General features: G+C 37.0%; 1 protein-coding gene across 4 annotated transcripts in view; it reads left to right on the forward strand.

Annotated features, from left to right (window-relative positions):
* Positions 1–15,579, forward strand: part of ATG10 (autophagy related 10) — a 260,178-nt gene that overhangs the window by 153,297 nt on the left and 91,302 nt on the right. For all 4 annotated transcript variants that reach the window (XM_043593209.1, XM_043593201.1, XM_043593216.1 and 1 more), the window contains one exon: positions 6,397–6,535. In XM_043593209.1, the coding sequence (XP_043449144.1) occupies positions 6,397–6,535 (139 nt within the window). The remainder of the gene's footprint in view (positions 1–6,396; positions 6,536–15,579) is intronic.

Raw genomic sequence — 15,579 nt, forward strand, 5'->3', positions numbered from 1 at the left:
CAAAATACTAACAAAGCAGATCCAACAATATATAGAAAAATCATTCACCATGATCAAGTGGGTGGGATTTATCCCCAGGATGCAAGAGTGGTTCAGTATTTGCACATCAATCAACATGATACATCACATCAATAAGAGAAAGGATGAAAACTATATGATTATTTCAATAGATGCAGAAAAAGCACTTGACAAAGTACAACATCCATTCGTGATAGAAACCCTTAAGAAAATACGTCTAGAGAGAACATACCTCAATATAATAAAGGCCTTATATGAAAAACCCATAGCTAACATCATGCTCAGTGGGGAACACCTGAGAGCTTTTCCCCTAAGGTCAGGAACAAGGCAAGGATGTCTACTCTCTCCACTTTTATTCAACATAGTATTGGAAATATTAGCCACAGCAATTACATAACAAAGAGAAATAAAAGGGATCCTTTCTCCACCTCCTCCTTAACACCTGCTGTTTCTTGTGTTGTTGATTTTAGCCATTCTGACAAGTATGAGGTGATATCTCATTGTAATTTTGATTTGTGTTTCCATGATGGTGAGTAATGTTGAGCATCTTTTCATGTGTCTGCCATCTGTATGTCTTCTTTGAAAAAACATCTACTCATGTCTTTTGCCCATTTATTAATTAGATTGTTTTTGGGTGTTGAATTTTATAAGTATTTTATGTATTTTGGATACTAACCCCTTACGAGATATAACATTTGCAAATATCTTCTCCCATTCAGTAGGTTACCTTTTGGTTTTGCTGATTGTTTCCATCACTTTGCAGAAGCTTTTTATTTTGATGTACTTCCATTAGTTTATTTTTACTTTTGTTACCCTTACCTCAGGAGACATACCTAGAAGAAGATTGCTATAGCTGATGTCAAAAAGGTTACTACCTCTATTTTCTTCTAGGATTTTTATGGTTTCATGTCTCACATTTAGGTCTTTAATCCATTTTGAGTTTATTTTTGTGTGTGATGTCAGAAAGTGGTCCAATTTCATTATTTTGCATGTGACTGTCCTGGTTTCCCAGCACCATTTGTTGAAGAGACTGTCTTTTTTCCATTAGATATTATTTCCTGCTTTGTTGAAGATTAACTGGTCATGTAGTTGTGTATTTGTTTCTGGGTTTTTGTTCTCTTGATCTGTGTTACTATTTTTGTCTGGTGCCATACTGTTTTGAACCTACAGCTTTGTAATATAACTTGAAGTCCAGAATTGTGATGCCTCCATCTTTACTTTTCTTTTTCAATGTTGCCTTGGCTTTCTGGGGTCTTTTGTAATAGCATAAAATTTTTAGGATTGTTTGTTCTAGCTCTGTGAAGAATGCTGTTGGTAGTTTGATAGGGATTGCATAAGAATGAAATCTTGCCATTTGCAACAACATGGATAGAGCTAGAGACTTCTATGCTAAGTGAAATAAGCCTGTTTGAGAAAGACAAATACCATATGGTTTCATTCATATATGGAATTTAAGAAACAAAACAAATGAGCAAAGTGGGGGGAAAAAAAGAGAAAGAGAGGCAAACCAAGAAATAGACTTTTAACTGTAGAGAACAAACTGATGGTTACCAGGAGGGAGGTGGGGGAAATAGGTGATGGGATTAAAGAATACATTTATTATGTAGAGCAGTGAGTAATGTATAGAATTGTTGAATCACTATTTTGTACACACGAAACTGATATAATACCGTATGTTAACTATACTGGAATTAAAATTTAAAAACTTAAAAAAAGTGAAAGCAAAAACAAAATAGTTTGCTCTTTTAATTGCTGAGTAGTGTGATGTATCACAGTTTGCTTAACCATGACCTATTGAAAGACCTTTGAAATATTTCAAGTTTTGGGCTGTTGTGAGTAAAACTGCTATGAACATTTGTGTACAGTTTTTTTATTGCTCTGAGATAAATGCTCATGAGTACATTGGTGGGTCGTATGGTAGTTATATGTTTAGTTTCATAAGAAATTGCCATATGATTTTATGCTCTAAGCAGCAGTGTATGAAAGATCTAGTTTCTCTGCATCTCCACCATCATTAGAAGGTGTCACTATTTGTTATTTTAGGCATTCTGATAGATACACAGTGATATCTCATTGTAGTTTTAATTTGCATTTCCCTGATGGCTAATGATGTTAAACATCTTTATTTGCCATTTGTTTATTACTTTTTTGGTGATCTTTTGCATTTTTACTCCTCCATTTACTTCTTTTCAGACTTTGTTGTGGGGATAGTGTTGCTGGTGAATTATCTATGAAGTGTGTTGTAGAATACTTAGATGGGAAGAAACAGATTTGCTACTGAATTAGAAAGTACTGGTTACTGTGGTTCTCAACTCAGTGTTAGAGTCTCTGGGAATACAAAGATGAATAAGGCAAGAACCGTAGTCTACAACCATTTGGTACTTTTGGAAGGGAAAGCAGAAAAGATGTAGAAGTCTGAGATTTCCACATTGCATGACACTTGCCTGGGCATCATAACAGTGACTGTGAATGATGTAAGGATCCTAGCAGACACAGGTCAAGGATTGAAATTCATTTAATATGAGTTAAGGATGCAAAAATGTCTTTGCCCATAGCTAGCTGCCCAGAGCAGCTAGAGCAGCACTGGGAGACATAGCAGCACTCCCAATGAGGAGAGTGCTCAAGCTTTCAATCCCCACAGAGGTATCCTGCTGATGAGAATAGTGGTTACAGTGAGAATTCTCATGGCTCTTCAGAAAGTGTGTTCTGTCCCCTCTCTCTTATTCCTTGGGTCTCCTAACTGTTCCAGAGAAACTGGATTTATGCCCAATTGATTACTACTGGGATGTATCTGGCATCAGCCCCAGCACATACCTGAGTGTTGAATTTGAATTTAGGTGAAGGAAACTTCTTTCTAGGAATTTCATCCTCCCTAGCAGGACTGAGTCTCAGACAGTCTGTATCTGAAGTTTTATGTAGAAATTAGTAACCCAATTCAGTATTTGTTTAAGAATTGGACAATGATGGTCTAAGACGAGAAATAGTTCAATACAGAAGAATAGGGAATACACACACACACACACACACACACACATTTAATTTATAGTAAAGGTAGCATTAAAAAACAATGGGGGAGGGGCGCCTGGGTGGCGCAGTCGGTTAAGCGTCCAACTTCAGCCAGGTCACGATCTCGCAGTCCGTGAGTTCGAGCCCCGCGTCAGGCTCTGGGCTGATGGCTCAGAGCCTGGAGCCTGTTTCCGATTCTGTGTCTCCCTCTCTCTCTGCCCCTCCCCCGTTCATGCTCTGTCTCGCTCTGTCCCAAAAATAAATAAAAAACGTTGAAAAAAACAATTAAAAACAAAAAACAATGGGGGAAAGAACGCACTATTAGAAATCATCTGGAAAAAATCCTTACCTCACACCATACACGAAAACACAATTCAGATGGATTAATGATCTAAATGAAATTTAAAAACATGTATTTGTATGCAGAATAAAATTTAACATTTTTATAATTTTTGAGAGTGAGGTGGGGGTGAAGTAGGAGGTCTTTCTTTTTTAATTGTCAAGTTAGTTAACATACAGTGTAGCCTTGGTTTTAGGAGTAGAACCCAGTGATTCATCTCTTACATATGATACCCAGTGCTCATCCTAAAGAGTGCCCTCCTTAATGCCCATCACCTGTTTAACCCACCTCCCTCCCCACCCTTATCAACCCTCAATTTGTTCTCTGTATTTAAGAGGCTCTTATGGTTTGCCTAAGTAGGAGGCCTTTTAATGAAGACAGATAACTCAGAAGCTGCAAAGAGAAAATGTACAGATTCTACTACATAAAAGTAAAAAAAAAATCTTCAGGATAAAATATATAAGAAACATGGTTAAAAAGAAAGCTGAATGAAATGTTATATGTACATATTTATATACGTACTTCTACATATCGCACATATCCTTGCACACCTTTGTTTTTTCTATGATGCAGAGAGATATATCTATATCCAATAATGTTATTTCTAATATACAAAGAGTATAATTTTATAAGAAAGATGCAAACCAGATATCAGAAAAATAGGCAAAAGGATAAGAGCAGGGCAATCAAAGAAGAATGCAAATGGCCAATAACCATATGAATAGATGTTCACTTTCACTAGTAATCAAGAATCTAGAATTTACAACCAAAAAATGATGTTTAAAAATTCATCGGGGCCCCTGGGTGGCTAAGTCAGTGGAATGTCTGACTCTTGATTTCGGCTCAGGTCATGATCTCATGGTTTGTGAGATCGAGCCCCACGTCAGGCTCTGCACTGAGTGTGGAGAGCCTGCTTTAGATTCTCTCTGCTTGCTTTCACTTGTTCTCTCTCTCTCACAAAATAAAAAAAATAAAAATTCATCACATAGGCAAAATTAATAACAAATAATGTTCAAGTACTTATGGGATATGGAAAAGACATTCTCCTACATTCTTGCTGGGAATATAAATTGATACAGCCTTTTTTTCTGGGGATAGATTAGCAGTATGTATTGAAATTTAAAATGCACATACCCTTTCTTAAAATAATGCCCCCTTTCGGAATCTGTACCACAGAAAAAAGAGGTATAAAAGGATATATGTGCTAAGATATGTATTGAATTATTAGTTGTAGTAGCAGAAAATTATAATCAGCCTAAAATATCTAGCAATATGGACATACTAAAACAAATGACTGAACAAACTATGGCACAGTCATGTATTGGAATACAGTGAAGCCATCAAAAGAAAGAGCAAAATCTATAGTACTGACATGGCGGACATGCTAGGATGCCCATGATTTAATCAATGAATATGTGTATGTGTTGTGATTAAATCAGGGGTGGGTGAGTGGGTGTATGTGTGTGAATGTGTTTGTAGGCGAAAAAATTCTAAAAGTATACACTAATCTGCTAAAAATTATTACATACCTGGGGTATAGAAGTGCTAGGGTAACGGAGATTTCCCTTCTTTTTATGTACTTGTGCAGTGTTTGCAATTATGTTTTTTGTCACAAAGACATGATGCTTTATAATGTTAAAAAAGAAAAGAAATTATAAATAAATGCTGACCAACCTAATCTTTGACCAAAAGAAAGAATTTGGTTTGAAGAATTGCTTTAAAAGGAGGTACAGGTAACATTGCCTAATGACAGTTCAAATAAACAAACAGAAAAACCTCTTTCTTGCTACTGGATTAACTTTCTGTATCTGGAATATATATTTCAGTGATTTGTCTCTGGTTATTTAATTCATTGTGTTTAATTGATAGTGTTTACTGGAGTATAGTGAAAACTATTTTGTACGTATCTTAGGTTGTGATTTATCCAGTGTAATATCTCCCCCAATGCATTGACTGTGAGTGGGGAATTAGTAAAGCAGATACGGATCTGGAGAGCAGTCTGTGGCTTTACTTATCTCCACAGGAAACCTTATTTCTTATTGATAAAGTTTGAAATCTTTCCTGTAACTCTTTCCAATTGTTCATTGTTGTTACTGTTTTAATGAGAGGTAGAAATGAGCCAAACCAACCTGCTTCTTTCCTTTTACTAATTTAATTTCAAAGGAAATTCTTCAGTCCAAATAAATAAGTGAGTGTGGATGGAACCAGATTCTGACTCAACATGTCCAATTAATTGCTTCCAAACATTAAGATAAATTCCTCAGAAACACTCACAAATAATAAAAAATCCACCAGTAAGGAATGATTAGTGAGAAGTGAGCTGGCTAGAGCCATCTATGCTTACAAAAACTGTATTTAAGTTGACATTAATATTTGCCATCTATTCTGTTATAAATATCAAGATTTATTGTAGAAATATACCACCGATAGCACAATAATAAAGAAAACAGACTCATCTCAGGTTTTGAAATGTACCTAACAAACTCAACCTCTTGCAAAATAACTTTCTTATTCAAAATGGAACTGGGAATTGTTCAGCACACAATGAATCATTTTTTGGCAAGTACAATAGAATCTTTAGGGACATTTCACAGCCTCTTGTTCAATTGTTAGAATGTTTTTAGCTTTCACAGGTAGGGAAGAAGGTAGCTTGTATAGCCATCATCTTGTTGCTAAAATTGTACAGTAAAGATTTTTCAGAGTTGCTGTCGCAATAGATCTTTTTGCCTTTTTTCCCCCCTTCTTGTTTCTTTACCCAGAGCTGCTTTGTCTCTCAAAAACAATCTGGAATTACTTAATGCTAATGTTTTCTGGTTTTACTATTTACCCACGACTCAAATGTTAAACATTAATGTTGGAAACTCCCTTTTCCTTACCTCATAGTCCTATATTTGTTTAACTGTTATTTTGCCAGAAGAAAACCTCCTCTTTTCCCTTTCTGTGTTAATGTACTTTTTTTTTCTTTAAATGACAAACACATTTTCTCTCTCTCTCTCTCTCTCTCTCTCTCTCTCTCTCTCTCTCTTTTTCAGGAGGCTTTAGAACTACCCCTGGATGATTCTGAAGTGACTGAGACCACAACGGGAAGCCAAGTGATTAAATATGAATATCATGTTTTATACTCCTGTAGCTACCAAGTGCCTGTGCTTTACTTTAGGGCAAGCTTTTTAGGTAAGACCATGTCGGAAGCTAAATGTAAATTCATAACATTTACATGTAAGGCAGAAAGCAGATTTAGAAAATTATTCCTGAGAGGAAAAAAAAAATAGAGTTAAAAATAAGAAAAGTGTGGGTGAGGTAAGGTTTTACCAGTAAATTTTCTCATGCTTTAGAAAGAGTATCAAGACTTCAGAGTGAATGATATCATCCCAGCCTTAAGTCTGATCTTCAGATTCTTGGCCTCTTGCCCAACGTTGACTAAGCCCCCCTGGCCCTTTTTCTTTTCTTTAAACAAGTAGGAACAACTTAAAGCTACAATGTTTATATACTTCTAACTTTACAGTAAAAATTTCTTTCAATGTAAGCGATTCCATTAACTCAAAAGCCCCCACGCCTCCTTTCCCAATTGCTAATAATTATTTCAGGAACTGTTTATCAGTTAGTTCAAGCTATGTTTAAAAATAGCACTAACATTTCCTTAGACCATCTATACATCTCCAGTGCCTAAGTTTTCTGAGATGCTGTTACTCAACTCGTTCTCCTTGCCAAAGAAGGTGAAACACCCTGTCTTCTCTGAGGACTTGGCTGATAAAGCTTATTTAATCAGCAGCCGCATGAAGTCCTCCCCCCATAGTGCCATGAGGACTCCCCCTTCTTGTCCTCTGCCTAAACCGGATCTGCATTGCAAGGCTCTGCCTCCCCAGCCTACCCTTTCCCCTATTTCTCCTTTTCTATATGGCCTATCTGCAGCATTTTGCATTTTGAACAGCCTTCTAACTTTTTCTGGATAGCTAAGACATCTGAATTTAGCCAGTGATATTTTATTTTTAATTAAAAAGTAGCTTAAGCTGCTTTGAATGTGTATTTGGTAGATTTAATCACTTGCTGCCTTATATTGTTTAATGGTCTCTAATTTTGCAGTGTTGGCGGTTTAACAAGCACTTAGGATTTAAAACACAAGAACAAATTCTCATAGACTCCCTGGTGAGAAGATTTTAATCTGAGGTGCACTTCCTAAGAACTGACAATTTGGGGTAAATTTTCAACATGGGACATGGGGAATTGAGGACACTGATAGTTACTAATTTGTGAACTCTTGCTGCAGGTTTATCCATATGATTATTAAAGGCCTTGAAAACATCCACTTTATTATGTTGTAATTCTATTTGGTTTGGAGTCCAAACATTAAAGGAGGGTTCTTGTCAGTGAACTCTGTTATACTAAAAAGTAGAAGGGGATACATTCATTTACCACGGGGGAGGGAAATATTTTTCTTGTTTTTGGTTTGCAGTGTCTCTACCCAGTACTTTTCTAGATTCAAAGACATATCAAGGCTGCAGGTAGAGGAAATAGGACACCACTTCTTCAATACTGTACTTTCATATAATTAGTATTCACCATAAGCAGTTAATCACCAGAGAAGAGCTCCCAGAGACAAAACAAGTTGTTTAGCTTGTCAGCATTAGGGAATCGGAGGTGTTGAAACATGACTGCTTCTAGCTGGAAGTGGGTCTTGCCGAGGCCGGTGGATGAGCTCATATGTGCACTTTGCTCTTATGTGCCAACAGCTCCCCTTACAGTACAGCACAGTAATTGTTCCTGCAAGTGCGATTATATTTTAATGAAATTTGTGTACTTCCCAAGATCTTTTCTTTATGATGGTTTGCTTTTTCTTCAAAAACGAACAAACAAACAAACAAAAACCCCACTAACTCTCTTGGATCCTACCTATATACTTTTAAGACACCCTTTATTTATGCTTAATGAAAGAAAGCCAAAACAAGTCATTTGTTTCATACAGCAGGATTCCTTGTTCCTTCCTCCCTGTTCTGTGTTGTGTGGAATGAGCCCTAGGAATTTTTAAATTCCAGAATTTATTTAGTGTTTATTCAGGTACATTAAAATATCAAATTTAGTTTTTCAAAGCATACTGGGTTTTTTCCTGTAGAGAAACATGAAAAATGGTTCTTTCCTTTATCATATTCTAGGAATTTCTTTTCTCTTTTCTGCTAACGTAACCTAATGGACATTCTAAAAATGTTTCACCCTTTATTCTAGAGTCATAATTTTTCATGTATTCCCCTTATTCCATTCCCATTTCCTGTTACATCTGATTACTCTGGCCCTCCATCTGTTTGTTAAACAAATGTCTGTTAGTGTGGTGAATGGATTCCTAACGTATTCCTCATATTCCAGGTCCAGATTTTTCTTTGTCTCATTCTGAGAGAGTTCCGACCTAGAAAGAGGATGATTATAAAATTTCTTGCTCAGGGGTCTTTTTGTTGCTTCAGAAATAGTTCACTTAGCCTTGTTTTTCACAGATATTTAGAATTTCTTTTCCATTTGATTGTTAGTAAAAATTAGTTTCTCTGCTCTGATCTGAATTTTCTTCTGATATTTCTTTTTGGTTTTTGTTTTGTTTTGTTTTGTTTTTTAGGTAAAGCAGTTAGTAGTAATAGTTCCCATTTAAATTGATAGGACCTTTTCTTTTATGGTTTAGATTCCAGAAGAAATATTTATTGTGTTTCTTGAAATGCAGACACATTGAATTGTGAATGGGAATACTTCTTATTCCTCTGTACTGGCCAATGACCACCATGCCAACTATTGCCTAGGACTCAGCTAACATGGCACTTGCTCTGGTCACTTATTGTCATATCATTTCACATCATATCATATATAATATCACAGGTTTCACTGTAATAGAACTATTTGTTTGCTTGTCCCCTGTAAAATAATAAGTTAGAAGGTGGAGCTGTAAGGTAAAAGAGGGAGGAAGGAAATTGATAGTGAGTATCTACAACCTACAAAGTGATAAGCTTTATTCATAGCAGTGGTGTGTGTGTGTGTGTGTGTGTGTGTGTGTGCATGTGTGTAATACATATATGACATTTGTTATTTCTCTTACTCATTTTGATACCCACAGTATCAACTGTGATACAGTATCAGTAAGTATTATTGAATGAACCAATGATGAAGAATTTCTAACCATTTCTGCATACAACCCAAAGATGGAAACCTTGTGATGGGGTCTTATTTGAACTGCTCTGGAGGGTTATAAAGAAGAGAGTGATGCTGTTGTCTCCAGGAACTTCAGGACCCAAAACAACTACATATCATTACTCTTTAGTCTGATGCGTCTCAGAGACTGCATGAGTGGTTGACTAAGGAAAAAAGAGTCCTGAGTACTCAAGGGGTGGGCATCCAAACTCGCTGGGCAGCTGCCCTGCTTCTTTAAACACATATTTTTTATTTGCTCCTTGAAGGCAGACAGCCAAATTATGACACATTCTGCTGCTGAGTGAGCACCTCTCATTCCTACTACTTGGGCATTTAGGATCCCAATTCCCTAAGGGGTAACATGGGTTTAAGAGAAGAACTAAGTCCTTCCCAGTATTCTTCTTTTTCTAACTCCTTTTCCAATTTTAAGTTTGGAGGGGGCAGTGGAACACACTTAATACATTTGTTACCCACCAGTGGGTGAGAGGTAACTGCCCTTCTGTGTAGTAATAATAAATACTCTACATTCAAATAGTGCTTGGCAGTTTATGAAGTCCATTCTTAGAAAAACACTGACATTTTCAAGTGCTCACTAACAGCCCCCCCAACCACTATTTTTTTTAATGTTTATTTATTTTTTGAGAGACATAGAGAGACAGAGCACACGTTGGGGAGGGGCAGAGAGAGAAGGAGACACAGAATCTGAAACACGCTCCAGGCTCCCAGCTGTCAGCACAGAGCCCGACGTGGGGCTCAAACTCACAAACCATGAGATCATGACCTGAGCCATGATGTCAGATGCTTAACCGACTGAGCCACCCAGGCGCTCCCCTCCCCCCGCCACCACTATTTTTGAAGCACGTTGTGGTAGAGAAGTATTTGTATCATGCAGAAGGCTTTGTGTATTGCCCATCATTTCAGGACCTTTTTGTGTCCCATTTTTCCTTTTGGAGGGCTTGGTTTTGGTCAAAAGCTTATGGCAAGTGTTAGAAATGTAGTGAAAACCTTAGGCATGTACATAATGTCTTAGGGCTTCACCAGAGTCCTAAGCTTACATAGTTTTTCTTTTCATTACAACTAGAGATTTCTATATTTATTTCAGCTTGAAATCTGATTTATTCCTGCTCTGTCTTTCTTCTTTTCCTTTGTTCTCAATCTCTATTGAAAAATAGACCAAGTGGTTCTTCTCATTTTCAAAATATTTAATTCTTTGGCTGACATATGGGTTCTTCTTGGGAACTGTTTTGACATATTTCTTTAATTAGTCAGTAGGGCTGCTTTTGAATAGGGAAGGAAACATTTCTTCCATTCAGCAACTGAATGTCTGTTCTTTCTGGAGATCCATTCTATTATTGGCCCAGGGAGTAAGTGTATAGAATTAAAAATGTAACCCAGATATTTCATGTGGAAGATTTGTCTACTTGTTATACGCCTAAAGGATGCTTATTGAGAAACAGGGAGAAAGGAATAGCCAAAGAATGATTCACTCTCAAAGGCAGTATGAACCAAACCATGATAAAGGCCAGAATAAAGGGAGAATAATGGAAAGTTTGGACTTAGAGCAGTGTGTAAATCATCAAAGAAGAAGAGTAAGAGGCTTGTTCATGGTCTGGAACAAGAAGTCATCTTTGGAATGCATTCCACAGAAGAGAATAGCCTTCTATGCATTCCATAGAAGAGAATAGCAGGAAAACAGAAAGATGGAGTTGGAGGACGTTGGGGAATAAAAGTAAAATATCCACAGCTCCGTCCAACAGCTTGGAAGGGAAGGTAACAGGTTGGTTTTTCTGAAGAGGCTGGGAAAAACATTGGAGAAGATGAGGAGGGTGAGTGCCAAGCTATAGAGATGGAGAGAGGATGGCATATTTGGGGAACAGTGAGAGACCAGTTTGAAGTACAGGTTTCCTTAGGATGAGCTGTGGAAGAAATGTTTTTAAAGATATGTTGAGGTCAAATTATGACAGAGATAATGGGTTGGAAGGGGTTGCCAGCACAGTGAGAGCTAAGGCAGCTTGTTGAACAGTAAAGAAAAGTTGGATTAGAGAGGTATTTAAAGATCGAGGCAAAAATGATTCTAGTTAATTATTTACAATAAGCAGAAACTAGAAAATGATTTGACAGATAATTTAGAGTCTTATTTGATTGCAGAGAATCTTTAAGGAAGTTCATGTATTTATATAAGTTAGTAAATCTAGCCACAGCCATGATAATGGAATGGAACATGAATTTTAGTAAGTTGAAAAGAGATTCTAGGGATTGAAATGAAATTTAAAGAGCAAACAGTGAAAGTTATTAAGAAATAATGAAAAACTATTTAACTCATACAAAGATATTCAAATTGAAAAATCCAAACAATAGAGGATGTTTAACAAGAATTATTTGTTGAACCATGTAAATGCTTGAAACAATATGAGGAGTTAAGATGCTGGCTTAGGACATATGATGGGAATAGAATCCCATTGAAAAATCAAGCCCTGGTTTAAGAATGTATTAAAGAAAAAAATGTGAGAGAAATGTGAAACAAAACTACAGGGAGAGCTAATTAGCCAAAAGGTTCATTCTAACTTGTGTTAGTACCAAACACCACATTCACAAAAAGCAACAGATTTTAAGTGGATCCAGAGATGAAAAGAAGACATGAAAAGGTAAGTTTATTTTCTTACCTGTGAGAGACTATGTTTTAGCTTTCCTAGACAGGTGGATGCTTGTGTTGTGCTCCATAAAGAAGAAACATTTCTTTGCTTACTCTTGGCAAATGGGTCCTATGTGAAACAGCCTTTAAAAACATACATGAGTGCATACTGTATGCACAGCACAAAAACTCATTTGCCTATTTTCTAAATCTGGTGAAAAAATACCACTGTTCAATTTGAAGCTAGGTTATTGCTTTCCTCCTTCTTTAAAGTCATCAAAGCAGAGTTCTTTAAATCCATATATTAGGTGCTATGCTAAGAAGGTGGAGACTGCCTTTTCTGTAGGGAGAGGATCAAGTTAGATGGATGCTCAAGGTACTTCTATACAGCATAGTAGGTCCAAGTGCTGGAGGTACCGAGTTTTGAAGAGAGCCAGGAGTCCAAAATGCTGAGTACTGGGATGCCGGACCATGAGGTTGGAATCAAAGCCTCAGAACCCTTTGGGTAGAGTGCCTTCTGTTTCAGAACTAGTAGACCTAACCTCATAGATATTAATCTGGTGATTTGGTCCTTGGAGTGCTGATGAATAGGTAGGTATCAATTCAAAATCGGTATCTTGGGTATGTTGTGGACCCAACGTTGCTTCCCTTGGGACATTTTCTGATTAAGAGATTCCTCAAGAAGGTTTTGTATGTACTTCCACTAGGTAAGTATTTAACTTAATTTAAATGAGAGATTATAGCATCACTTGCATTATTACTAGTTTTTAACACAATATGTGGACTGTTTATGGTGACTCAAAATCAGTACGTTTGGAGGCTTCTGAGTGGCTCAATAGTGTCCTACCTCAATAAGTGTCCTACTTCAGCTCAGGGCACCATTTAACAGTTAATGAGTTCGAGCCCTGTGTCAAGCTCTGTGCTGACAGCTTAGAGCCTGGAGCCTGTTTCGGATTCTGTCTGTCTGTCTGTCTGTCTCTCTCTCTCTCTCAAAAATAAATCAACATTAGGGTGCCTCAGTGGCTCCTTTGGTTGAGCATCCAACTTCAGCTCAGGTCATGATCTTGTGGTTCGTGGGTTCGAGCGCCATGTCAGGCTCTGAGCTGACAGCTCGAAGCCTGGAGCCTGCTTCAGATTCTGTGTCTCCCTCTCTCTCCGCCCCTCCCTTGCTCACCCTGTGTGTGTATCTCTCTCTCTCTCTGTCAAAAGTAAACATTAAAAAACTACATAAAAATAAATAAATAAATAAACAAACAAACATGAAAGAATTACTCCTTTTTGTCCTGTTGGCCATATTTCTCATAAAAATAGATTGCAACATACATACACTTTCTCATGTAATTGAAAGATATATTTGTTTTCTACTCAAATTACTAGACAAATATATAACATTTAAAAAATTTGCACTGGTAATTTTAAAAATACATAATGATTAAGCAAGTCTTTTAAACCATTTGTCTGGGCTATATTTGTTAGGTATACTTGGTTGCAAATAATTGGAGCTGACCATGATAAACAAAAAAGGATTTCTTGGAAAGGTAGAACTTAGAGTTATCTGAATGCATTAGAATGACAGGAATGTGTGCCTTCCTTTGGCTTTAGTGGTGAGAAGTGGGGCTCTGCCTTCTACTTATTTTGGAATTTCTCTCCCAAGTTGGAAGTATGTTTGGATACTGAAAAATAAAATATTCACCCTATCTGCATCTACTTAATACTATAGATTTATATAATCATGTTTTTAAAATTTATTTATTTATTTATTTATTTATTTATTTATTTGAGAGTGAAAGAGAGAGGCACATGGGGGAGGGGCAGAGAGAGAAAGAGAGAATCCCAAACAGGCCCCATACTCAGTGCAGAGCCCATGCAAGGCTCAATTTCATGACCATGAGATCATGACCTGAGTGGAAATCATGAGTTGGACGCTGAACTAACTGAGCCGGCCAGGTGCCCCCAAGCATGTTTTTTTTTAATATAAATTGTGATTTTTTTATCATGATTGTTCAGTCTTTATTCTTAGTAGTAATTGTGCTAATTGCTGTAGAAATAATGTTGAATGTTCATCTATCCAACCATTCAAAAATATTTGTGCACAAGGCATGAAGGTGTCTGTGGAATACAGAGATGAATAAAGGAAATCAGAGATGGATGATGCCCTCAAGGAGCATATGGTCTAGTGAGGGAAACAAGACAGGTCTGAAATTCACTAACAAGGACAATATGTTAATAGCCATAACAGAGGTAAAAATTACCACCACGAAGAGTAGATCGGTGGTTGCCAGGGGCTGGGCAGTAGGGGAAATGAGGAAATGTTGGCTCAAGGGTACAGATTTTCATTTATAAGATAAGTAGTTCTAGGGATCTAATATACAGCATGGTGTCTATCATTAACAATATTTTATTGTCACCTGGAAGTTAACTAAGAGAGTACATTCTAAATGTTCTAACCACACACATACAAATGGTTAACTATGCGAGGTGATGGATGTGATAACTAACCTTTTGTGGTAAACATTTCCTAATATATACATATATTAAGTCATGTTGTATACCTTAAAGTTACACAATTTTATATGTCCATTATATCTCAGTAAAGCTGGGGGGGAAACTGCTACCAGGGCTCAGAGAGCAGAGATTATCTTGAGCTGGAGTGATTAAGAGAGATCTTGGCTGGACTTGGGATTTGTCCATGCAGTGATGAGTGAAAGAGCAGGACAGCCTAGTAAGAAACCCAGGAAAGGCAAAATTCTAGATACTCCTAGGTTAGGCAGTGTTAGTGGAGACCACTAGTGACAACTACAACAGCATAACCAATATGTGTGCATTGCTTTATGGTTTGCACAGAGTTCCTGGGTACCGACAGAGTGTAGCGGTAAAAGTGCAGGGTCTGGAGCCAGAAAGCATTGGTTCTGATTCCTAGCTCTGCTACTAACGAACTGCAGTTATCTAACTTTTTTTTTCTGTCATCCAAAAAAAAAGTTTTTTTGAGATAATAATAATCATAGTAGTAATACCTACTTCATAGAGTTTTGAGGTTTGTAAGCTGATACATGAAATGGGGCTTGGCATGTAGTACCTTTCAATAATGCTAGCTGTGTTGGGGCACCTGGGTGGCTTAGTCGGTTAAGCTTCTGACTCTTGATTTCCGCTCAGGTCATGATCTCATGGTGGTTAGTGAGATTGACTCTTGATTTCCGCTCAGGTCATGATCTCATGGTGGTTAGTGAGATTGAGCCCTGCATTGGGCTATAAATAAATAAATAAATAAATAAATAAATAAATAAATAAAAGCATTAAAAAAATAATGCTAGGTGTGTTGTGTATCTTGATCCTCACAATAACATTGTAAAATAGGAGCTGGTACTTTCCTTGTGCACATGCATAAAAACTGAGTGCTCGGAGGGGTTAAATGATTTATTCAAAG

The sequence above is a fragment of the Prionailurus bengalensis genome, chromosome A1 (assembly GCF_016509475.1).
Source record: "Prionailurus bengalensis isolate Pbe53 chromosome A1, Fcat_Pben_1.1_paternal_pri, whole genome shotgun sequence".
NCBI classification, from domain to species: Eukaryota; Metazoa; Chordata; class Mammalia; order Carnivora; family Felidae; genus Prionailurus; species Prionailurus bengalensis.